We start from the raw sequence: 24,805 nt of genomic DNA, 5'->3' as shown, positions 1-24,805 counted from the left end.
ACCTCCGCTACTGTTAACCTCACCCTCACTGGTGTTGGTGGGGGGGGGGTTCCTTCCTTATGCTCCCCCACAAAGTGCTTTCTGCTGTGGGGTTCATAACGAGGTTCCTGGCTGGGTTTAGGGCCCTCAGGGATCGGGCTGGTATCTGGGGTTGGGACAGCCCTTGCCACCCATGACCTGAAAGCAAGATGGAGACATGTAACTGGGTGGGTGTGGGGGGTCCTGTGGTCAACAGGGGATGGTCTCAGCCCCGCTAGACTGTCAGACACCCAGGGCTTTGAGGTGGGAATGAAATCACAGTTTCTGCAGAATTTGCCAGTTCGCTGTGGGGCGCGGGATTCTGTTCACCTGCGTGCACTGCTCCGCAGCTCACGCCTTCTGTGCTCCCCACAGCCTGTGGGCCGAAGCTGACCAACTCCCCCACCGTGATCGTCATGGTGGGCCTCCCAGCCCGCGGGAAGACCTACATCTCCAAGAAGCTGACTCGCTACCTCAACTGGATCGGCGTGCCCACGAAAGGTGAGGCCACGGGCCCGGGCTCTGGTCACGTTGGTTTCTGCCGTCTTGCTCACCGACCCCTGACACCGGGAAAAAGTGGCTGCTGGGACCTTGCAGGGCCACTGTGGGGCTGTCCCCAGTGGTTGTGAGAGTCCCTTTCTGGCTGTGTCACTCGCCACGCTGTATCCGTTCCCTGACTTTGTGTTGGGATGTTCCTCCCCGATGCTCTCTCGTACGCCCCTGCCCTGCCAGCTGCCCAGCTCGGCTCTCCCCTCCTTCGGGAAGCCTTCTCTGGCCCCAGAGTCTGTGGGGATCCGTGCCTCTCAAGTTCCAATAGCACTTCGTTGTGACAGTCTTCCGTGACTGTCGTGGGCTCTATGCCTTGTGCTCTAGGCTGTTGGTTACCTTTTTTTGACTGGTCTTTCCAACAACACGGCAAGGGTCATGGGGTTGGCCGAACTCATTCTGGCATCTGCTATCCCCCACAGTGCCCAGTGCCATGTGTCCTCAGTGAGTGCCCGCCGGGGCTCTGTGCTTCTGCCGGGCATGGGTGCTGGGTTAGCAGGAGAATAGCCGACCTGGACCCTGCAGGCAGCGTGAGACCCCGTGCTCTGCTGGGGACCGGGCACAGAAATCCTTGCCCTGTCGCCCCTTTGCACGGTCTCGTGAAGCTGGACCGCCCCAGGGCGGTGGGAGACCAGCTCTGGGAAGGCGGGCCACCCTGAGCAGCCCTGGGTCTGGGGAGGCTGGGCTGCCTTCCCGACTCTCGGCCCTGCCAGTCGGGGTCTGCTGTGCGGTGTCCCTGTCCTAGTGCCGTCGTGCTCAGGTTGGCGTTGGTGTGTCGGCGTGATTGCCCCGATTGTGTGTGTGGCTCCCTCATCCCTGGGGCTCAGCGGAGGGTCCTTGTGTCTGCCTCTGCAGTGTTCAATGTTGGCGAGTACCGCCGGGAGGCCGTGAAGCAGTACAGCTCTTACAGCTTCTTCCGTCCTGACAACGAGGAAGCCATGAAAGTGCGCAAGTAAGGCCTGGTGGCCGCGGGGGCTGGGACATGGGTCTGCGCTGCTCCCCGAGGGCAGGCTCAGCAAGAGAGAGGGGACGCGGGTGGGGGAGGAGGTCCGGGCCCACCTCTGCGAGCCAATTGGGATGGGCCTCGGCCTCTGTGGGCCTCCGGCTTGCTCTGCTCCCGGGGGTCCGGTTCAGCGGGCGGCGGACAGAGATCAGCGGCCGTGTGGCCCTGAGAGCGGGGCTGTGGGGCCGCGGCTGGCAGCTCAGTGACAGAGTGGCCGGTCGCTCCGTTCCTTACGATGATGGGGGGCCGCTTGGGCCTCCCCCGCGGGCCGGGCTGGTCTGAGGCAGGCGCTCTCTCTCTCTCTCTGTGCTGCAGGCAGTGCGCGCTCGCTGCCTTGAGGGACGTCAAAAGTTACCTGACCAAGGAGGGGGGCCAGATTGCGGTGAGTCCGGGGAATTGCCAGCTCGGTCTCTTGCGCCGTAGCCGGATGGTGCCCTGGAGGGAAGGAGGTGTAGACACAGGCCAGAGCAGTGCCCAGAGCCACTGCAGGGACCCCTCCAGCAGGGACAGGGGCCCTCAGCATGAGAGTTTGGGAAGCGGGTGGCTGGAGTGGCACAGGGACCCAGGAAGGTAGTGAACTGGGTGCAGACTCTTGTTTCTCCCCATCAGGTTTTCGATGCCACCAATACTACCAGAGAGAGGAGACACATGATACTTCATTTTGCCAAAGAAAATGATTTCAAGGTGAGCCAGACTCCTTGCCTTGCTCCGGAGTACATAGGAGCAGGGAGAGCACGCGCCTCGGGGACGGGCTGATTCCTGTGTCCGGGGCCCTGGTTCTTTACTCCCACTGCCCTTGCCCTGCTGCCTGCAGGTTGGCGCTCACTGGGGGGCTCTGAGGGGCTCCTCTGGGGAGCGGGGAGCGTGACGGACTTGGGGTTGAGCAAGTGGTTCCTTTTATGTGTCTGGGTGTTGATAAGTGGGGTCCTTCCTCCTCGGATGTGGGGACATCTGAGTGACACCAAGGTCCGCCCTTCGTGTTAATCACATTTGTTGTTTCCTAACTTCTCGCTTTGCTTCTTTCCAGGTGTTTTTCATCGAGTCTGTGTGCGACGACCCTATGGTTGTAGCCTCCAACATCATGGTAAGAGCGCGCAGGACCCCCGTCTAGGGCAGCAGAGAGAGGAAAGTGGGGACCAGGGTCGAGAGCAATAACCAGACGCTGAGAATGGAGGGCTCTCGCAGCTCGTTGGTGTTGTGTGAGAGGTGGGGTCCAGGGAGGCAGGAAGTGGTATTTAACTTAGAAGCGTGTTCTCTGATCTGGATTGGCTTTATCTGGGCTTCCTGCAGACCGTTGCCAGAAAGCAGTCTTTGTGGGACGTAAGAGATGACGCAGGGGACTGAGCACAGTTTCTGTGAGTGGCAGTAGCTTGGCAGCCTGGCGGGGGACGGGGGGACAGGGCTGCTTAGGACAAACGGCAGCTTACCCCTCCAGATGGGGAAGGAGGCAGTGGGCTGGAGTCTTTAGCTGTTACGGTCCTTAGTAAGAATGACCAAGTAAAACTCCATAGGACGCGGCCCCCTTCAAAGGCAGAGCCACCAGCTGTGGGAAGAATGGAGGCAGTAAAAGTCTTCCCGCTTCTGTATCTGTGACATTCCCTTCTCTCCTGGTGCCGAGGGGGAGGTTTGCCCAGATCAGCTGAGGGCAATTGGCAGCTTAATTTGATCAATTCTTAAATTCTGCCGCTTGAGAACAATACATCCTAAATGGAAACAGTTACCACAAGGACTTTACCACAGGTCACCTTCCCAAGGAGACAGTTTTCTCTCCAGCTTAAATACAGGAGAATCTGGCGTGTTTCTAATGAAAAGCAGGGCTGATGCTTGCGCCGGGGATGCTCTGGTTGGCTGTACGCAGAGTGGCTGGGGAGTCACTGGCTTCTGGTACCGCAACTCTTCTCCGAGGCGGTGGGAATACTTACGAGTGTTTCTGGGAAATGCGTTTATGTTTCAGAAAGGGCTCTTCAGACTGTGGACAGTCTGTCGGGATTAGTTCAGCGTGTCCAAAGGAGGAGGTGCAAAATTATGGGGACGTAGTACAGAAGTTGCTGTGATCTGAACAAAGGGTTTTGCTGTGTTTCTTGGGTTTGGTTCTGCTATTCCGCTTGGTAGCGAGGCCTCGGGCAGGCACATAACTAAATTTTCTGCAGCGAGTGTCTCCACGTGCTCCGCGGTGAGCTCGCTGCTTACCTTGTGCTCCACTGAGACACCTGTCATTTGCCGCATTTCAGAAACCCAGGGTTCTGCTTCAGTCCTGGAGTAGGGCTTAGGCCCTTCCATGGCACTGTCTGCGGTGGCCGTGCTAGGGGGAAAGGGATTTGGGAACTTAGATCGTTTTTCACTGTGGTAAAATATCCAGAAGGCCAAACTGGCCGTCTGACCCGTGCAAGTGTGCCAGCGTGTGGGCATTCGGCATGCTCACATCTCCGTTGCCACGGTCACCCTGCCTCCCCTCCCCACCAGCTCCTGATGGGCAGAATGTTTCATCTTCCCAGAGCGAGACTCTGCACCGTGAAGCACTAGTCCCCCACTGAACTTGGGTTTTTGAAGAGTGCCAGCCTCTCTTGTGGCAGTGCTAGACGTTGTAGGGGAAAAGAACACCTGCGTTAACAAATTCTGAGTTTCCCTCCAATCTGTCCCGTTGCTCAGACCGGTCACTTATCGGAGATGGTGTGTCTGAGGGTCATTCTTGCTTCACTTCCTTCCCAGGAGAGCAAGCCTTTGAAAGGACGGGGTGTGTGGTCCAATTGGAGAAGCCTAACTGGGGACCAGTTACAAGCCTGTGGTGCCCCCCATGGGTGGTTGCTCACCAGCAGGCTGCTGTTGGTGTGGGGAACGCCGCCAATGCTTATCCGGAACTCGAATTGAGGGTCGGCAGTCTGGTGGGGACCTGGCTACTGGGTCGATCCCGAAGCGTGCCCCATTCAGATGTGTTCCTTAGAATCCTTGTGGATTTCCTATCTCCATCCTTTTGGGGAGCAATCCTCTGTCTCCCGTGGGTGCTTCCCAGTGTAATCATTGTGGGCTCTGACTCAACCCCTGGTGTTATTTCTTTTTTTCCTCTTAAATGCCGGGTACGGTCATCATTATTCTGAGCTGCTTTGTACTTTCCCGGTTTGCAAGCCTCAAATCCTGCTTCGTCTAAGCAGAGAGCCTTCACAGCATGATTCATCAGCTGCCTCTTTGTGGTGTTACAGGAGGTTAAAATCTCCAGCCCGGATTACAAAGATTGCAACTCAGCGGAGGCTATGGACGACTTCATGAAGCGAATCAGTTGCTACGAAGCCAGCTATCAGCCCCTCGACCCGGACAAATATGATCGGTAATTCCCAAGACGTGACCGTTTCTGAGTCCCCGGCTTGAGTGATTTCTTGCCGTCCCCACAAAGTGCTTGCTCCTGGAGACTTTCATCAGCTCTTTTAAAACCTCTTTAAAAAAAAAAAAATCCTTGGGTGCCTGGGTGGCTCAGTCGGTTAAGCATTTGCTTAACTCAGTTCAGGTCATGACCCCGCGGTCATAGGATCCAGTCCCGCTCAGGAGGGAGTCTGCTTCCCCCCCCTCTCTCTGCCCCCTGCCCCCTGCTCATTCTCTCTCTCTCTCTAATAAATAAATGCAATGTTTTTTAAAATAATATAGAAATTCTCGATTGCGTGTCCGGAGTCAGTGTTTCAGGCGCTCCCTGTGTCCAGGTGTGGAAGGTGTATGTCGAGCCCAGTCCTGCTCCTGTGCCTTTGCTGTGTCCTTTCTGTTCTGTTCTGTCGCTTGGCTGGCCCCCTCTTCTGGGAGGCGGGGGCCCCGGGACCGCGCGTGCGGCCGGTTCTGTGTCCCGGACAGCAGACGCCACGGGGGCCCTCACCGAGCTCACAGCCGGGCATGGGCTTCTCCGGGGCTGAGTCTCCGCGACGGCCGGGGTCGGCAGGGCGGGGCTGCGCCGTCCGGGGACCGCGGGTCAGCGCCGTGCCTTCCCCTGCAGGGACCTGTCCCTGATCAAGGTGATCGACGTGGGCCGGCGGTTCCTGGTGAGCAGGGTCCAGGACCACATCCAGAGCCGCATCGTGTACTACCTGATGAACATCCACGTGCAGCCCCGCGCCATCTACCTGTGTCGGCACGGCGAGAGCGAGCACAACCTCCAGGGCAAGATCGGAGGGGACTCGGGCCTGTCCAGCCGGGGCAGGAAGGTAGGGCAGCGGGGGCAGGGCGCGCTGCGGAGGGACCGGTGGGAGTCGCGTGCGCATGCGCGCCTCTGGGGGGGGGCGGGGGCGGGGATCCCGGGTCCTCGGGGAGGGCGAGCCTGCGGGGTGGGCGGGGGGCTGCTCGTCGGCGGCTCCCGGGCTCGTCCCCGCTGTTCTGATGGCAGCAGAGCCATGTCCCTGGTGTGGAGTGGGACTTGTCGGGTGGGGGCGGGGCAGGAGCCTGAGTCCAGCCCGGGTCCCCCTGTCCCGCGCCCTCTCAGTTCGCGAACGCCCTCAGCAAGTTCGTGGAGGAGCAGAACCTGAAGGACCTCCGGGTGTGGACCAGCCAGCTGAAGAGCACCATCCAGACGGCCGAGGCGCTGCGCCTGCCCTACGAGCAGTGGAAGGCGCTCAATGAGATCGACGCTGTGAGCGCCGGGACCCCTCGGCCGTGGGGTGGGGGAGGTGGGGCGCAGGTGCTGGGGGCGCGGGCGGGGGGCGGGGGCAGGGCGGTCTCCTCCCGCCGGGCGCCCGCAGTCAGACCCTGGCAGACACGCCCGTGCTGCTGTGCGGAGGAGGGGGGGGGTGCCTCGCCGTGACCTCTGCGTGTCCCCCCAGGGCGTCTGTGAGGAGATGACGTACGAGGAGATCAAGGACACCTATCCCGAGGAGTACGCGCTGCGGGAACAGGACAAGTACTACTACCGCTACCCCACGGGGGAGGTACGTGCACCTGCTCCCCACTGGCCCAGGGCGGGTGCGGGGGCCCGGGCGGCCGCCCCCCAGGTGACCGGGCGCAGCGGCCGCGAGCTCTGCGAGGTGGGGCGGAGCGGCTCCTGCATCCGGCCCCCGCTATGCCCCCTCGGTGCGTGTTCCTGGTGCTGTCCCCGCCTATTGTCATGCTCCGATGAACCTTGCACACAGCTCCGGGAGCAGCGCACTCGTGTTCTCCCGGGAGCAAGGGCCAGAGGTGTTTCTCTGATGAGACCCTCCTGGGGCAGGAGAGGTCAACAGTTGGGCGATCATTCTCCGCACAAGGGATCCCCCCCCTTGGGTACAGAGGAGAAAGCAGACGTGTCATCGCAGGTCACATGCACTCATTGAATTGATGCCACGTGTGGCCCTGTCTGGCCGCGGGAGCACTGGATGGAGCCTCTGGAATGTGGGGTGCCCTCAGGCTCTGCTTCAGGCCGCTGGGTGACACCTAGTGGGTCCTTGCTGTCTGCAGGCTGTCTCAGTCTTTGTTAGGTCTCTGTTCCCGCGTGCTCAGGGTGCTGACCTCCTCTGGGGCTCTCGCCCCGTTCCTGGAACCTGATTAGTAAGAGAAAGAGAGTGGGCCACGGAGGGAGTGGCGTGAGTGAGAGCCTTGGTGGTCTTTTTTAAAAGCCACAGGCCAACCGTTTGTTTTTTAATTTCTTTTTATTGAGAAGAAGTTCCCATAACGTAAATTTTGCCATTTTAAAGTAGATGATTCAGTGGTTTTTAGTATATTCCCAGTACTGTGGAACCATTATCATTAGTTCTAGAACATTCTGTCATTTCAAAAGAACCCGCAGCCTGTGACTCCTTGCCCCCAGGCCCTGGCAACCATGGATCTACTCTGGGTCTCCGGGGAGATGTCTGTTCTGTGCAGTTCATAGAAATGGGGTCGTACAACACGTGGTCTTTGGCGTCCCCACACGTTGTAAGCACGTGTTCCCCTGTGGAGGATCTGGAAGCAGCCAGGAGAGAGGATGGTTTACATTCCTCTCAGAGGACTGCTTCTCTACATCCACACCAACAGGGGGAACGATCCCCTTTCCTGAGAAGCCAGCGGGTCCCCCGGTGTCCAGAAGGGAGGCACCACGGAAACACCACTGGCTGGTGACCGGTGCTCAGTTGATTCCGTGTTCTCTGGTTTCCGACCACAGGGGAGAGATACTGAACTGGCCGAGCTCCTACCCTTCCTGCCATGTGCCTTTGCTCTAATTCAACGTCCTTGTCCCTCTGTCTTGCAGTCCTACCAGGACCTGGTCCAGCGCCTGGAGCCGGTGATCATGGAGCTGGAACGCCAGGAGAACGTGCTGGTCATCTGCCATCAGGCCGTCCTGCGGTGCCTCTTGGCCTACTTCCTGGACAAGAGTGCAGGTGCCGCCGACCTTCTAGGCCTCCTCCGGGTGGGGGCTGGGATTAGGAGCCTGTCGGGCTCCCCAGAAGGGAAGAGGGAAACTGGCCTTGGAGTGTGGGGTGCTGCAGACCCAGACCTTCCCCACCCAGACCACACGGTCATCTGCTGTGCTGCTGAGTGTGAGGGGAGACGTCACGGCGCAGGGCTTCTTGGCCAGCCCTCGGGAAAGCCTTCAGAGCCCGGTTCGATGCACAGTCTGACGGGCCCAAGGGCTTTGTGAAACAGCGTCTCAGGACAGCTGCTCACTTCCCGGGGGCTTTGGGCCGGGGGTGGGGTCCACTTCTAAAGAACAAAGTGCCCAGAAAACTCATGAGACTTAAAATTGAAGCCTGTGTCTACCCAAGCTTCACTTGAATCCCCATGCACTTAAACTGGGGAATGACTTTTATTTTTTTTTTTAATCTCGAATGCATTGTGTGAGGGTGGGCTTGGGGTTGGTTTTGATCACGTTCTTTGGGCTAGGTGCCTGCCTGGAGCAGGAGGGGGCCTCGTGTGGGGTGGAGACGCTTGTGCTTGGCTGGGACCCCAAGGGTGCTGATGCGTCTGTGGCAGACGCTGTCCCTGGGGACCGGCGAGTGTCTGTCCTCAAGGCTTATCTCTCATCGTGGGGCCCTTTCTCTTTTTTTTCAGAAGAGATGCCTTATCTGAAGTGCCCCCTTCACACCGTCCTCAAGCTGACGCCTGTCGCTTACGGTGAGTGTAGTGACTAGTGACGTGGCCCGTGCCGCATCCTGCTCCCCTGGGATGGTGGCTCTTGGTGGCTCCAGGGCTGGAAGTGGCTTGGCCTCTTGCCCTGGAAGCCAACCCCTGTGCCCACCCCCGCAGGCTGCCGTGTGGAGTCCATCTACCTGAACGTGGAGTCGGTGAGCACGCACCGGGAGAGGTCAGAGGTGAGTGCACCCCGCCATCCTGCGGTCATCCTCCGTCCTGGGGGGGTCTCTGTGGTGTGACAGGGCTAGAGCGGCCGCAGGCCCTGGTGGGGGGGGGCCCACGTGGTGTGGCCTGTAACCACACACCTGTGTCGCCTTCAGCCCTGGGTTCTCGCTGGAGTGGTTTGTTGGGGATCGGCCGGTCTTGGTGAGGTCCTTCCCTGCCTTTCCTTTCCGGCCGTGTGTGTCTTTCCACGTGGCTTCTGGGTTTCTTTTCCTTACTTTTCACGCTTTCCACCCCCACTATCGACGTGACCCAGGAAGTGGGTATTAAGGCGGAAGACACAGTCCGCTCTTGTGAGCGTAACTGTAGCCCAGCCAGCGTCTTTTCCTTGGGGTGGCTGAGGCGCCGCGTCCTAGAGTGACTGGTGCAAACGGGATTAGCACATCGCTCAGTCACCTGTGTACCTGTGTACTTAGCTGCAGAGTGAGCAAGAAGACGGAAGTCGTGGCAAGGGTGGGGTTGGACAGGTGCTGTGGCTTGGGAAATAGGGACTCGAGGGACAGTGGGTAGAAGGTTTCATCAGGAGACCCCAGGCCTGGTGGCATCTGATTTCTCAGGGAGGCAGCCAGGTTGGGGTCCCCCACGGGCAGAACAGACGGCCGCCCGGGCGTGGTTGGGAAGGAACATTGGATTTGCTTTCCACTGACTGTCAAACCACGACACTTCGCCGGGTGACCCTTTCTCTTCCACGGAGTGTGATGTTCCTGTCCGTGCAGGACGCCCACCTCCCTGTTCCCAAGGAGCTCGGCCAGAAGATTTTGGCATGAAAATCCCACCTTCCAGCAGCCATTGCCTGGCTGGTGGCCTGAAGGGGAAGGAGGATGGGTGGCCAGCCACGGCCCTGTGACGGCCCCCACTTCTGAACCCGGGCGGTGGGGTGAGAAGCAGCCTGACTCAGCCGGCGGCGCTGGGCCGCAGCTGGGCTCTGGTGCTTCCCGAGCCCCTCATCGTGCGGAACGGGCTGTGTCGTGAGGGAGACAGGTCTCCGCTCAGGCCCCTCTGCAGGCTGCAGAGTCTCGGGGCCTTGGGACAAAAGTCCTCATTCCCGTTGCATTGTCACTTGATCTGAAGGCTGGCGTTTGGCTCTGGCTCTGCCGTTTCTGCCCACCTCTGGTTTTCTGCCTCTTTGGTCTCCTGGTGGGGGTTGAAGCTTGCATTTCTTGTCCTCAGCCAGGGTGTAGTAATGGGGAGCAGGAGACCACCCCGTCTGCCATGTGCACCTTGGCTTGCGGTCAGCGGGGGGAGTCCGGCTCCGACCGTCCCCCCACATCCCCCTTTTTGTCCCCTCCGTGGGGACCCGAGCCTCCCACTCAGGCTTCCGCTTCCCTTTCTCGGCTCTCTCGAAGGCTGGCAGCAAGGTTCTTTGCTCAGGTCTCATTATCTGCCTGAATGACCGCGCAGAGCTGTCCGGCCCGCGCCTGCCTTGTGAATGTCGCATGGTCCGAGGGGGCATCTCGGAATGTTTTGGCCGAAAGGGGCTCAGCACACCCTCCCTCGTTCTCGCCATCTGGGAGTCACAGGACCAGATCGCGACCCTGTGGTCCCAGAGCTAGGGACCGTGGTCAGTTTCAAATCCGTAAAATCCAGAAGCAGAGAAACGTGTTTTGTTCGGTTTGAGGGGTTGGTTTTTTTGGTTTTCTGGTTTTTGGCTCCTTTACCTCCCCACCCCTTGTAACTGTCGCCTTCTCTCTTTTGTCTTTGTCTCGCTTAGGACGCAAAGAAGGGACCTAACCCGCTCATGAGACGCAATAGTGTCACCCCACTAGCCAGCCCTGAGCCCACCAAAAAGCCTCGCATCAACAGCTTTGAGGAGCATGTGGCTTCTACCTCCGCTGCCCTGCCCAACTGCCTGCCCCCGGAGGTGCCCTCCCAGCTGCCCGGACAAGTGCGTTGACCCCTTTCCTTTCTCACAGCCCGGGTGGGGCGGGGGGAGAGCCCCCGTGGGCCGTGGCGGCCTCAGACCAGGCCTGCGGGTGCGGGTGGGGGAGGGGGGCAACCCGCGGACACCCGCCGCCCACAAGGTTCGTGGCACCCTGGGGTCCTTCCTCGCCGACCACGGCTGCGCACGCGTGCCTCCTTTCTGAGGAGCCGTTCTTCACGGGGCAGAGCTGGGCAGAGTAGAAGTGGCCAAGTGTCTGTGTCCCACACACATTTCTGAATACTTTTTTCCTCAAACAAAATGGAAGACGAAGGCCTCGTTCAGGAGTGTCCCTTCAGCTCTGGGTCACGGGCCACACGTGGCCCGAGGACGCCTTTTCAGTCCTAGGCCGATAGTCGAGGAGCTTCCTGACATGCCCCCTCTCGGGCCCCGTTGTAGAGAAGCACGTTCTTCTCCAGAGCCGGGGTAGAGCCCGGGCGGCCACACGCGCAGGGTGGCCCGGGGAGGGCCACCTTCTCACACAACACGGGTGTCACGGAGTACCAAGTCATAGACACCAGAAAGCAAAAACCCAGCCAGCTTTCACTTGTTGGGTTTGCTGGGAAGAGGAAAAGCTGACAGATGTTGGCTCTTGGGCATTAAGATTTATTTTCAGAAGAGCAGTCTTTCTCTGTGGCAGCCAGGACTCTGCCAATACGTGAGACCTAGCAGTCCCCGGTGTGGATTTGAGGGCCACCTCGAGATCGCCGCCCTCCTCCCACCGTGTCTGGGCTCTTCACAAAGAAGTCGCAGGCTGAGGCTCCTTGAAATTTCCTGGTGTCTGCCCTTGCTGTTGTGCGGTGGGGTGGGGAGTGCTGGGCCACCTCAGGCAGGCCACCGAACCTCTTCAGGCCTCAGTTTTCCCAGCTGTGGAATGGGGAAAGAGCACGTACTGCAGAAGGCGGTTCAGACGAGGTCCTCCGTGCTGATCCTCTCGCACGCTGGTGTCTGTCTCTGCCCCCACCTGTAAGATGTTACCTGGTCTTTTTATGAAAACTGAGAACCGAAGTGGTTTCTGGGTGACATTCGGTTTTGGTGTGAATTGTGGGGTCACGGTTGGAAGTCAGGAGGCCGCTGCCACCCGTACTTGGGGAGACTGGCCCAGGCCGGCGTTGGGTGGCACCTGGGGCTGTGCTGCAGGGCCACAGAGGACTCCCATGACTTGGACGGGACCGCCCTTCAAGATTCAAAATCCTCGGAGTCTGGCAGCCGTCGCGTGGGGCCCGGCGGGAGGGTCTGCACGGCTTCATCCCAGCAGAGAACGTGCTGGTTTCAGATGACTTGGGGCCTCTGCGCTGTCCCTCTACTGACTTCTCTCTCTCTTTCTCTCTCCACTTTTTCTCTCTGCAGCCTTTGCTAGGGAAGGCCTGTTTGTAAGTATTTTTCTCTGGATAATTTTGCTACTCGCATCTCTTTGTCCTTGCTTGCCAGTTTGGCCTCCTGCCTGATAAAGTGTGCAGGACCGTGACAGTGTTTGTCCTCTGTGACAGAGAAAGATGGCCTTGGGGGAGGCGGAGGGGGATTCATGAATTTTTAGAAAAAGAGGCAAGAAGCGGCCCGGCCCAGCTCTCTCCAGGGCGCCATCGGCCACAGCCGGCTTCCTGTGTGTCCCTCGCGCTCCTGGTTACTGTTGGTCCTTGCAGGGGTCCCGGCTTGACAGAAATCTGCTTTTTTCTGATTTGGGCACCAGGCTAGGTCTTATGCCTGATGCGTCGTTTTTTAAGTCTTGTACCTGCCCTAGGAGAGGCCTTTCGTGTTGAAAAGTAACCCAGAGCCTCGTCTGCAGAACAGAGGACAGACTCTGGTGGGGGGGACTGTGGTGCGCCTGCAGCCCCGTAGGCTCTCCCTTCTGCCCGAGCAGAGACCCGCTCCCCTGGGCGCCCCAGGACCCTGGTACTCTGGAGGTCGGTTTGGGAACCATTGCTGTGGATCTGGTTGTCGTGTACCAGCATCTGCTTAGCCTGAAGGGTCATGGCTGGAAGTGGGTGCACCACTCGACTCAGACCCATTGGTTTCCCCTGTCCTTCGCTGGAGTTATCCCAGAACCGGCTAGGTGTCCACGGGACCAAGCAGCTGCTAGAGAATTCAGAGTCTCCACTGCTGCAGTGGTCCCCAGCACAGAAGGGGCCGAGGCCTTCTGTCTTGGAGTTCCATTAACAGGCGCCATGATCTGTCCCCTTCCCCAGCCCCGCAGGTCCCACTCCTGCCCATCCTTCCTTTTGCTGGTTGGGTCACCTGAGTCATGGGTGCAGGAATGGAACTGGCTGAGGAGCTCGGCCTGCAAGCTTGGAAGTGTGGCTCGTGCTTGGACAATAGGTGTTTAACATCGTGCTTAGATTAGGTCGCCCCAACGGCGGCGAAATCTGTTTTGCGATCCTTTATGGCTCATGGAAAGCGGGCTTGCTTGCCTGTGTTCCATGTCTTTGGGCCTTAAAATAACTCCAGGAGGTCCATAGGGTAGTTTTATCCCTTTTTACCAGATGAACGAGGCCGTCCAGCTGGTCGGTAGCAGAGCCGGGGCGCCTCCCTCTCCCGAAGGCTGACTGCCTTCTCCCTGCTGGCTTTTGGGGACACTCAGGTCCTGTTCACCTACCCCTGGCCCGGGCACCTGACGTTTGAGGCCCCTGGGGCACTGCTCAGAGCTGCTTGGATGTCTTCAGTTTAGAAGGCTCTCCCCTGCAGCTGCCCTCTGCAGCTAGGGTGTTTCCTTACTGGGGGGAGTTCTGTCTTAAAGACCATCTGTCCCCTGTGTGGTACCTCCTGGCAGCCAGGCACTGTAACCGAGGGCTTCTAGAGCAGGCGTTCTGGTGAAACTGGCCTTCGGATCTGGAGCCTTCTACTTCTGCATTCCGTGCAGGTCTTGCTCCTTTTGAGCCGTGGCCTGGGGTGACCAGGGAAGAAACCTTCCTGCTGCAGGGTGCCCCTCGGACACATCCCCCCACCTCCTAAGGTGAAACTTGACCGTCTCTGTGGCTCATAGTGCCTTCGGCTGGAATCCCTCCAGTTCAGCAAAAGCATGTCCTCTGCACCCATCCACTCGCATTCCACGCTGGGGTCCCAGTGTCCGGCCCTGCCTGGGAGCGTGAGCCCACGTCCGAGGTGGCAGGTACCCACTTCTCAGTGCTCAAGTCCAGCCGAGCCTGGTTTGGGTCTTGGTTTAACACCCTCCATCTTTGGAATTCTGGGCAGTTCTAGCACTTCTGCTTCCTCCTCTGTAACGTGGATGCAGGAACAGTACGTGGTGTTTTGGACATGAGAATTATAGACGTAGCGCTTAGCAGAGTGGCCGGCGGTGCGCTGTCCGTGCCCGGCCGGACACTAGCCGTTACCACGGCAGAGACGGTGCCCTGGGCTCCGCTGGGATGCCCGAGGCACTGCGTTTGTGCTCCTTCTGCATTTGGACGCCCCCCTCCCCCACCCCCGCTCCTTCTGCACAGGCCAGGGGGTTTCTTACAAGCAGCAGGAGCAGCGAGAGACGGAGTGGGGACAGCCCGTGGGAGCTCCCGGGTGCCGGCCTGAGGACACCGGCCGCCGTAGTTCCCTGGTGGAACAGGCCGGCCAGCCTGGTCAGAAGCCGCACCTGCCGTCCTCCCCCTCGGGCGGCGCGAGTGCTCCGGAGGCAGGACCTCACGCATCCTTGATTTTTAAATTGCAAGTGCACACGCGACAAAGGAGTTGCTACTAAAGATGTTTTGTTCTGTTCTTTCCCGACATGTTCTTCCCTTCCCCTCACTATGCTTGAAAGACGAACTGTTTGTCACATTTTCTCAAAGTTTTCTCCTTACTAACCTTGGCAAGGTAAATGGCTCGGTGCATGTCCCTCTCTGTCCCCTCCACCTCTCCCTGGGTCATGGCATCTCAGCCTGTCGGGGCATCGGTCTGTGTGAGGACTGGCCATTGTCAAGTCTGTGACTCATGCACCCCATGCCGGAGAACTCGTGTTGTTTCAAAGCAGCACCATTGTCTCAAGGTCCTCTCTCTCTCTCTCTCTTCCTCATTTCCCTCCACATGGCCTGAGCCAGGGCACCATGCGTGAGTGATGTGACGTGCCCCGTGCCTGCACGCCCCAGTGTCCTTGTTGCATCTGTCCTCATTCGTGGGCGCGCGGAGCTGTGGGCGTGAGAGGTCCGAGGGCCGGGGGGAGCCAGCTGCCGCGGGGGCCTGGGCAGCTCCCGGAGCTCCTGGAGCAGGCTGCAAGGCTTAGAGGTCGTCCCAGGGAGACCCCCACCCAGCAGGCACCACCTCGTGAGCCCGCGACAGGAGGTGGAGGAGGAGGCCTGGGCTGAACCCTGGATCTTCTCCAGGTGTCCCCACCGCGGGCCCTTGGTTCTGCACGGGAGCCCGGGGCGGGGGCGCTGCCAGGGTCCCTGCACCCTGTGTGCCCGGGTTCCGCTCCCCCCTTCAGTCCACCGCACCCCCCCGCCCCCGCAGACGGTCTCAGCGGAGACAGGATGCCAGAGAACGCTTTGAAAAACCCGTGTCCCCTTTCTTGGCGGGGTGGGTGAAGGTTGGGCGACGAGCCCGCGGCCATGCAGTGGTGGCCGCCCTCTGTCCCCAGCTGCCTGAAAACTCTGCTTAAGGGGATTTGATCCTGGTCAGCTTTGTAGGGGTGGGACTTCCAGCAAGGATTGCTTTTGTTAGAACAGGAAGAGAGCTCGGTGGCGCTGCCTGGCTTGGTAGGGGGGGTCCTCCCCGTGCCCTCCCGGCGGCCAGCGGCACCCATGTTCTGGCTGCCGAGCCCATGCTCCTAGATAGAATCTGGCATCCAAGGGCCGGAGTGCACGATCTCCTTGGGGGAAGAGCCTCCTGCCTCTCTGGAGGGCTCTTGGCACATCTCCTGCCTGGCTGCAGAGCTGCTGCAGTTCCCTGGGGACAGGCGGTTTCATGGCTCTAAGTGAGCTGGAGGGCTCCTGGCGCCGGCGGTGGCTGTTGCCCGGAGCTCCCACCCACGAGGGCTGCCTGTTCTTCCCCGCCTCCTAGAGGCAGATGTCAGGCCTCTGCCCCGGGGGCCCTCGCCTGGGCCCTTCTCCGGGTGATGCTGGGCGTGACTTCCACTGTGGTCCTGGAGCCCACCTGGGCTGTCTTCCACCTGTCCGGCGACAATGCTCTTCCGGGTTGTGCTCTTTGTGTGACGGAGGGGGTCATCTCAGCTGCATGGCTTTAGTCTTTGGCTTTCGAAGCCTCGTGGACAAGAAGTAACGATCCCTCTTCCTCGCCCTCTCTTCTCCTGGAAACAGAACATGAAAGGCGCCCAGAGCAGCATCGACGCGAGGACACACTGAGGCCGACCCGGCGGCTCCATCCCAGTTCCAATCCTGCAGCTTACGTAGTGCTTTTGCCGTCTGCCCGCGGCCGGGATCCCAAGGACTTCTGGAGTGGGGTGGGTGGTATGGAAGAGGGGCCTGGTCGGAGAGAACTGTGCCCCCGACCCTGGCAGGGCAGCCGAGACCCCACGAGGCCTCTCCCGCGTGCGTGCGTGGGCTCTACGCCGCGGCTGCCCACATCCCACGCCATCCCCGGCCCCGCGGACCCTCCACGTGGCCGGGAAAGGACGATGAGCCACGGAGGAGGGACTGGGAGAAGGCCCCAAGGAGGGGGCGTCGGCCTTCATGCTGTTTTGTTTTGTTTCGTTTCTGTGATCCTGACCTGGTATGTCCCCAGCGTGGGGAGAAGACGCTTGGCTCCAGAATCCTAAAATTAAAAGGGGGGCCTAGATCCCAGTTGCTGAAGAGGAAAGGGACGGTGAGAACGTTCTCAAGGCTCTTCTGTGCATCGTGGCCCGGACGCTCGCTGCCTCGTGAAGGGAGGATTCAGGCCTGCGCCCGGGCTGGGCCGGAGGCCGAGAGAGAAGGCTCTGAGCCAGACCCGTGTGTCCGATGGGCGGTCACCCTGCTGCGGGCCACACCTTCCCTCCTGGGTCCGCATTCTGCTTCTGGAGACGCTCAAGGACAGTCTGGCTGCATCAGCAACAGGAGCTATGGCGCCGGAAGAGCCTCAGGGCCTCGCCTGCCCAGGCCGCGCTGCGGTCTCTGCTCTCCTGCCTGGACCCGGGGCACGGGCGAGACGGCTCTCCGGGACCTGCTTGCTTTGGCACTTTTTTAGCTGGCAGGAGGCGGACAGGAAAGTTTCACCTTTTCTTCCGGAACTTCCATGTTTGGGGTTCGTGCCCTTGGGTGCCGGAGCTCGGAAAGCACGTGGGGAACGGCATGTGCGTGAGATGGGGAGCTCAGAGGGACCCCAGCCAACCAGCCGGGCAGCAGGTTGTTCGGATCCGTGCCCGACTGACCCGGAGGCAGAGCAGAGATGAACAGAGCTCTGGCCTCCTCCCGTCAGGATGTTCACTGTCACCCTGCGCTTCCCGGGTGGGTCTGGTGGCCCAGCCGGGACACCCCCCCCCCCAACACCTGCAGCTGCTTCCTCCAAGAGACTCTCTGGGCTCCGGGCAGGCCTGAGCTCCATCCTGCCTGTCTTCGTGGAGCGTCTGTTTTACACCCGGCCCGGGGCTGGGCTGCTTGGGTTTCCGAAGAAGGGCATGTCCTCGCTTGCCTTCATGGCTCCTGTGGCCTTTTGGGGGGTGGTTCAGAGCAGGCTGTGGGACCTGTGGTTTTGAATGCCTGTAGCTTCTGTCTCCTGGTTTCTCCTTGCTGTCTCCGTGGGCTGGGGATGACAAGGCGTCCAGAGGCCCCAGAAGAAACGATTGGGAGACTCTGTGGTAGAATTTGTCCAAATGACCCTTTGAAGAATCTCCAAAAGCTGGTGCCAAAGGTCACTTCCCTGGCCCACCCTCTGCTTTCAAGCTTGACAGTCTCTCCCCTTTGAGCTGACGAGAGAGGTACTGGGGGTCGGGTCGGGTGGGGGTGAGGGGGCTCCCACATCCAGAGCGGGGGTCAGACAACGCATGTTTCTCTGCTTGGGGTTCAGTGGGGCACTGGGACGTGCTGCTGATACCGTACAACCAAGTTCACAGATTTCACACCGAAACATTCAGATCTTCCCCATTCTTCCCCAGTCGGGCACTTTGCCCGAGATGATGTCTGACATCTGTGTTCCTGTGTGACCGAAGATGGGTTATTGTCCCTTTCTTGCCACCTTGAGTCTCAGTAGATGGCGAGTGTGTGCGCACAAGCGTGTGCTGGTAGGTGGGTCGTTTTTTTAGACAGAAGGGCCTGCGGCGCACAGCTTTCTAGAGTCCCCCTTTCTGGCCTCCCTGTCACACTGGCCACCAGAGCCGACTCTGAGTTTTGACCCTTCCCACCGATCCCCTGGGGCTGTGTGCGGGTGCCCTCCCCATCCTCCACTGCCGAGGTCCGTACCTACGGAAGCGAGCATCCCGAACATTCGTTCGTGCAGGCCCGATGGGGCCAGAGGACGTCCGCACAGACGAGGAGCGAGACCCCAGAGAGAGCGCAGTGCTTCCCGACGGAAAGCCGCTCTCTGACTCGAGGCGCCGGACGGAGGGCGTGTTTGAGCTGTGGTCATGGGGGGGCTCCGGCTGCTCTGACTATCGCCTCTCACCCCCTACCCCCCGAAAAATATCTGGGACCAATTTTGTTAACTCGGCATCGTTGTTTTGGGGTGGGCTCACCCCCGTCCTTATTCTGTCCTGAGACCACGGGCGAAGCTCGTCCTCCATGGGGAGAAGAGAAACAACCGCACCAATGATGTTTTCGTTTGTAATACTTGAAATTTATTTTTTTATTATTTTGATAGCAGATGTGCTATTTATTTATTTAATATGTATAAGGGATCCTGAACAGAGAAAGCTGTATAGATCGGGTTTTGTTGTGCATGGGTTGGTTTGGGGGCCTTTTACGTGTGACTCATGACTCCTCTGTGTTCTGTCCACTGTCGGAATTAATGACCTGGGGTGAGGCTGTGCCAGCTTTCAAACGGGGGACGCTTTTCAGAAATTTGTATATTTTGCAGTTGCCAGAACAATAAAATACCTGGTTGAAATTCGCTGATGAGGTGCCTCTGATCCTTTTCTTGGGGGGAGGCGGCGGGGGAGGGCGGAGAAAAGTCTTCAGTCAACCCTGTGGTCCGTCCACCGAGTGGCCTCCGCCGGGCTCTTGTCATCGTCCTTTATTTTTTTATTTATTTTTAAAATTTATTTATTTTTTAATTTATTTACTTGAGCGAGCGAGCGAGCGAGAGAGCACGAGAGGGGAGAGGGTCAGAGGGAGAAGCAGCCTCCCCGCTGAGCAGGGAGCCCGAGGTGGGACTCGATCCCGGGACTCCAGGATCACGACCTGAGCCGAAGGCGGTCACTTGACCAACGGAGCCCCCCAGGCGCCCAACGTCCTCGTCCTTTAGAGTGGACGTGTGGGCACCCGCTGCCGACGCTGGTCCACGGCGATAGGGATGTGCCTCCAGCGCGCACACGACGGCCCGCGATCGTACCCCCGGCCCCGCAGGCGCTGCTCCGGACGGTCCCGGGCAGAATTCCAGGAAGCCAGTGGGTGTTCGCGTCTGGGCTCCTTTCATGTCCCTGATCCTCCCACCAACTCCCTTGTTGCCCCTTTCCAGTTTCTATGGGGGGAAGCGCTCTCGAGCTTCTCGGGCCACTGTGGCGTGCCTGAGGCCGGCTGTCGGACGTCCGCGCTGCCCTCTCCACAGACGAGGACCCTCCTCTTCGGGCAGGGCTGGGGGCCGCGTGCGGCCGAAGGCAGCCCCGAGCGTGTCCTTCGGGCAGCGTCTGGGTGACCCACGGTGCCTTCACTGGGTGAGATGTGCCTTCCGTGGCCCCCACGGGTACGCTCCAGAAATAGGTCTGGCTCCCACTTTCCTGGCCCTGGTGTGAGGAGACGAGGAGTCAGCAGCCCGGCACCTCCGTGTTGAAGTGACGTCCGAGGTGATCTGTCCCCGGCACAGTGGGGCAGAGCGTCGGGGTAACGGGCCTCGCCTGGCGCCCGGAGCGCCAACGCCCACCGTGGCCGGGCCTGACCCACACGTGATACTGACAAAAGGTCAGTGTCATGACCTTTGGGCACGTCCGTGGTATGTCTGTGTGCGCCCTTGGGCCAGGGCTATAATGACTGAATACATATGGACGAAGTGGTGAACGGGTGGGTGGGGGCGGGGTGCGGAGAAAGAGGCGGAAAGCTGCAGGAGGGTGAAGGCCGGAGGAGCAGATCTATTCCCGCGGTCCGAAATACCAGCCGGACGCGCTGTGGCTCTTTGTACCGGGAAGACCACACTAGGAATTCCCCGGTAGCAGATGAAGCCATTAGGCCAAGTACTCACCGCCACAGTGGTAAAGATTTAGTTGACCGTCTTTGGGGTCCTCCTCGGGGTGCCCTACGGGGTGAGCTTGTTGCCCGTTTTACGGATGCAGAATTTTAGACCCCATGATGGTAACTTTGTCTTTGCCTTGACAAGCAGATTTTGGTGATTCAAATCCGGGTAGCTGGGACTCTAAAGTGTGTGGCTTTAACTGTGAGTGAATGTGGTCTCCCCACAGTAATGTGAGTTAGGGGAGCAGGTGAGGGGTCCGCTCAGCGTTACGCCCGTGGGGCTGGGAAGCGTGGGCTGTCCCTTCCGTCACGCTCCCTGTGGTGCTCAGCTGGTGGTCAGGTGGTCTGGGTCTTTAGAGAGGTCGGCAGCGGCCCAGCAGGAGTACGTGGGAGTCCTGGCCCGGGTTTCGGAAATCCCCAGGTAATATCCAAAACCTATCTGGGCAGGAGTTCCAAGAATTTTACCGGCACTTCCAAGAAGCAGCAGGTGGCACTGTGCCGTCGAGGGTGGGAGGCCAGGAGGGGTGGGGAGCAGGCAAGTGGGACCTTAGGAGGGGTTTACATCTGAGTAAACAGAGCTGTGGGACTCTCTCTTGCTGGGGCTGAGTGGTCCAGACCTGCTACCGGGAGCCACCAGCCGGTCCGACACTCCAGTCACACTTTGCTAATGACTCATTGAACGTTTTTCTCACCAGCATTGTTGGGAATATTTTAATTTGGGATTATTTACTAAGCAGAACTGGGGAACATAGCCCACTGTTTGAAAAGAGGCAGTTAATTAGACTGTAGCATTGCACCCTCCAAACACCAAAGTGTTAACAAATATCAGACTGTTGAAAAGGAGAAGAAAATATTGGGTGGACGAAAATCAAACTTAAAAGCAGTAGAAGAAACCACAAAGGAAGTAATGAGTTTCCACAACATAAATACTTTACCTTCAAAGTCCTTAACAACCATTGTGAGTAAAACGAAAGCAACAGGCTGAGAAACTTTGCCACCAATCTGACCCCCCGCCCTGCAGTTACCCTAGCAGACGGATTGGAAACGCGTCCAGAGCGATAAGAAAAACACAGACTCTTCCAGATTCCCGGAGGCTTTTACTTCTGCCCCACAAACCACTGCTGTCTTTTTTATTTTTCTTACAGATTTTATTTATTTATTGGACAGACAGAGATCACAAGTAGGCAGACAGGCAGGCAGAGAGAGAGGGAGAGGGAAGCAGGCTCCCTGCTGAGCTGAGAGCCTGATGCGGGACTCGATCCCAGGACCCTGAGATCATGACCCGAGCCGAAGGCAGTGGTTTAACACCGGGAGCCTCCCAGGCGCCCCTTGCTGCCCTCTTTTAAGCTAAAGCTGGAGCAACTGAAGACTGGCGGGGGTGGGTTGTGAAGCTTGTCTTACTGACTTCTTCTCGAGCTCTCCTTTTCCCACACAGCGTGAGTGGGTTTCGATCAAGATTTTCTTGGCAGGTGAGCAGGTCTTCACAAGGCACCGAAGGTTCAGGTAATCTTTATAAAGGCACTGGTTTCAACCTGTAGGCTCTGACGTACTCCTAAGACCATATACTAAAAGAGAACCCCCGTCAAGACCACAGAAGGACACCAAAGTGTGGGACTTGTGCTACTTAGGACTAAAGAGGGTTGCTTGCACACTCCCGGAGAGAAGTCTTTGGCGATATTCAATGGCTCGCATGCCGATCGCGGGAGCCTCATGTCTGTCGTGTGCAGGGATCATTAGCCCCATAAGATTCAGCGCACAGGGAGATGTGCAGATTGGGGTGGGCTGGGTGGGGGGGACTGTAAGAAAGAAACTAATGGTGGTGGGGAGGTAGGCTCAGTGGAGAGGCGTCCCCATATACAACATGCTTCATGACGTTGCATTACCAGTGGCTCCTCGATGCTGCGGGGGGGTGGGGGGTACTGGTAAGCTGTCCCTTTTCAGTTCTTTGAGGCCTTAACTAAGCTGCAGGCATCGGAGCGACTCTACCTCCCGCCCGTTGGATAAACTGAACCAAGGATACCTCACCTGGATAATCTGGTGACTACCTTTGGTGAGTAACGAGGCAGAGGGGACACTTTAGAGCCTGGGTGCGACTCAGTTCATTTCCAAGTCCTGGCTGCGTGGGGCGAGGGGAGGCAGGTCCGCCGGTGGGATGAACTGACCAGGCAACCCCGGGCTTTGGAGACAGATGGTCTTGTGTCCGGCTCTGTCCCACGGCGGTCCAGATGTGTGGCCTTGGACAGGTGATTTAACTTGTTTCCCATTCATAAAGTGGAGAAGTTCATGCCGCATTTTTTATTATAAGATTCACCGTAGATTTTTAAAATTTTAAATGCGAAGTAGAACAAACCATATGCGCACCCAGCACAAGACAGAATTCAATTTTTGGATGTGTTAAGTGTAGACAAAATTTCTCCTTAGAAGTGAAGAAATGCCATAATTAATTCTCGGGCTTTTTGTGAGGATCGAATCGTATAAATGAAGAGGGACCTTGACAGATCCCAGCACAGAGTAAACTCTAGAGTGGTAGCTTTCAATCTAATCCTTCCGATGCAAAGTAGTTATTGTTATTCCCACTTTACGGATGTGGAACTGAGGCCAGGAGAACTCTATGGTCCCGCTTGGTTTTGCCCAGGCACAACCCGGGGTAGGCCTGGGTCCATCAGAATGCCAGGTCACGCAGCCTAAGAACCACACAGCTGACCAGGCCCTGCCAGATGAATCACCAACCACAGGTCTGGGACTGAGTCTCGTGTTAATCAGCAAGCAGGCTTTTGTGTCCTGGGGCTGTGGAAAGGTCTGTCTGCATCCAAATGAAGGGCCGATTTTCTTCAAAGGGCTGTGATTCAGGGATGCTTGCAGAGCCTTGAAAACGGGAGGTTCGGGGTCCCAGGTTCTGCCTTTTCCCGGTCCCACCTCTTCCAAACAAGGCCTCGAGACGAGCATCTTTGGGGATACCCAGTTCCTGGGTGTCCACGAGGACTTTCCCGGGGTACACCTGCCGAGATAGTTTTAGGGAAAGAGAGTTCCAAATCCTCAACTTCTGTCCTCCGTCTTTGGAAAACAGCCTGAAAAGTTTGCTGACCTTCGCAATTGGCAGCGTGTTTCTCTGCTTCGAGAACAGAAGGCAAAGGCTTTATCCCATCCCCAAAGCAATTCCTACAGTGCATTGTCCCAGGGTAGAAACACCTCCAGGGCACCCAGCAGAGGGAAGCCTCCTTTAATGATTAACCCCTGGCACTGTGAACCCCCAGGGAATTCTTTTCTGTCCTGGCTCTCTATTGAAGGTGGAGCTCAGCTACAACTGGAATGTTCTGAATTGAGAACAACAAGCAAAGTACTATAAGTTAGAGCCGCCAGTCCCCAACTTTCTGATCTCAGACTCCTTCACGCTCTTAAACAGAGCCCTTGTTTATACGGGTCACTTCTCCCCATATATAATATATTTGAAAGGAAAACCATGAAATTTTAAAAAAGTACATGTATTTAATAATTTATTTTAAAATAAACTCATTACAGGTGATAAATAACGTATTACGCAAAACAGCTGATTTTCAAAATAGAAAATATGTGGTGAGAAAAATGGCATTTATAGTTTTCGTAAATCTCCTTGATGGCAAATCCTCGTGTCTGGTTTGGTGCTGCATCTGTTGAGACCTTTATTGCTTGTGCTAAAGGATATAACGACGCTCTAGCCTCATACAGATATATAGATAGAAATGGCAGAGTATATCAATACCCTTTTCAGAAAAGCATAGTATTCTTCTTTGATCCTATACCCAAAGTGGACACATGGTAGTTTTTTAAAGTTTTCTTGGGGCATTAGATCGGATATGGACCAGTGGAACTTTTCATACCTTGTTACGTTAAAATTCATTTGATTGACCTTGCTCTTTGAATTGATTTTTCATCCACTCATGATTATGTAACATTCAATATAGGTCATTTGGGAAATATTGGTTCCCTGAGTTATGGAGATCTAAATGTTGACACGTTTCAAAATGTATTATTAAAAAATCACATTGATTAATAGCCCTCTGATCCCGTCAGAAAATCCGTAAAGCATTGAAAAACCATCAGTCTTGAAATGATAGATGTGTTTTCTACAGTTCTAATTTTTATTTGAAAACTTGAAATTTCTAACAAATACTGTCCGTCATTTTCCATAGTGAGAGCTCACTGCATTTTCAGAGATTCTCAGTATGGTTTTTATAATTTAAACTACTTTTTAATTTCTTAAGGACTCTCCACACTGTTTTCCAGAGTGGCTGCACCAACTTGCATTCCCACCAACAGTGGAAGAGGGTTCCCCTTTCTCCACATCCTCTCCAACACATGTTGTTTCCTGTCTTGCTAGTTTTGGCCATTCTAACTGGTGTAAGGTGGTATCTCACTGTGGTTTTGATTTGAATCTCCCTGATGGCTAGTGGTGATGAACATTTTTCATGTGCCTGTTAGCCGTTTACATGTCTTCATTGGAGAAGTGTCTGTTCATGTCTCCTGCCTTATTCTCTCTTAGTAATTCACTTTGCATCTCTTCACACGGAGTGGGGGAGAAGCTTTGACATACATTGTTATTCGTCATTTTATAACTTCAGGGCTTGGGAGTTAAAGTGCTGGCTCTTTCTCTCTCTGCTCATCAGGGAACAATGTGACCTCAGCTCAGCTGTTTGGGCCTCTCTGGGCCTCAGAGACCACACACACAGTGTGACGTGACACCAGATCCCTTACTGGGACTAACAAAGCACCAGACACAGGAAGACAAAGCACATTTAATGACCACCAAACTCTGTTCTCCAAGGTATCAGGCCC

The 24,805-nt window shown here is 57.3% G+C and overlaps 1 protein-coding gene and 1 long non-coding RNA gene across 15 annotated transcripts in view; both read left to right on the top strand.

Annotated features, from left to right (window-relative positions):
* Positions 1-18,719, top strand: part of PFKFB3 (6-phosphofructo-2-kinase/fructose-2,6-biphosphatase 3) — a 73,485-nt gene extending 54,766 nt beyond the window's left edge. For 5 of the 13 annotated variants that reach the window (XM_082738747.1, XM_082738746.1, XM_082738740.1 and 2 more), the window contains exons 2-17: positions 394-519; positions 1,420-1,516; positions 1,883-1,949; positions 2,177-2,251; positions 2,595-2,651; positions 4,765-4,889; positions 5,541-5,748; positions 6,024-6,170; positions 6,361-6,465; positions 7,740-7,869; positions 8,540-8,602; positions 8,735-8,799; positions 10,554-10,727; positions 12,111-12,133; positions 14,506-14,558; positions 15,998-18,719. In XM_082738747.1, the coding sequence (XP_082594873.1) occupies positions 394-519; positions 1,420-1,516; positions 1,883-1,949; positions 2,177-2,251; positions 2,595-2,651; positions 4,765-4,889; positions 5,541-5,748; positions 6,024-6,170; positions 6,361-6,465; positions 7,740-7,869; positions 8,540-8,602; positions 8,735-8,799; positions 10,554-10,727; positions 12,111-12,133; positions 14,506-14,548 (1,505 nt within the window). In that variant the 3' untranslated portion in view covers positions 14,549-14,558; positions 15,998-18,719. The remainder of the gene's footprint in view (positions 1-393; positions 520-1,419; positions 1,517-1,882; positions 1,950-2,176; positions 2,252-2,594; positions 2,652-4,764; positions 4,890-5,540; positions 5,749-6,023; positions 6,171-6,360; positions 6,466-7,739; positions 7,870-8,539; positions 8,603-8,734; positions 8,800-10,553; positions 10,728-12,110; positions 12,134-14,505; positions 14,559-15,997) is intronic. The other 8 variants (XM_082738751.1, XM_082738750.1, XM_082738743.1 and 5 more) reach the window with 2 other exon arrangements.
* Positions 18,720-19,211: 492 nt separating this feature from the next.
* The window catches only part of LOC309868661, an 87,300-nt gene continuing 81,706 nt past the window's right edge, over positions 19,212-24,805 (top strand). For both annotated transcript variants that reach the window (XR_014313769.1, XR_014313770.1), the window contains exon 1: positions 19,212-22,043. This is a non-coding gene — a long non-coding RNA (uncharacterized lncRNA). The remainder of the gene's footprint in view (positions 22,044-24,805) is intronic.

Source organism: Mustela nivalis, assembly GCF_964662115.1.
Source record: "Mustela nivalis genome assembly, chromosome: 7".
Lineage (NCBI taxonomy): Eukaryota > Metazoa > Chordata > Mammalia > Carnivora > Mustelidae > Mustela > Mustela nivalis.
The sequence above is the reverse complement of the archived record's forward strand: the minus strand, read 5'-3'. Positions and strand labels throughout refer to the sequence as shown.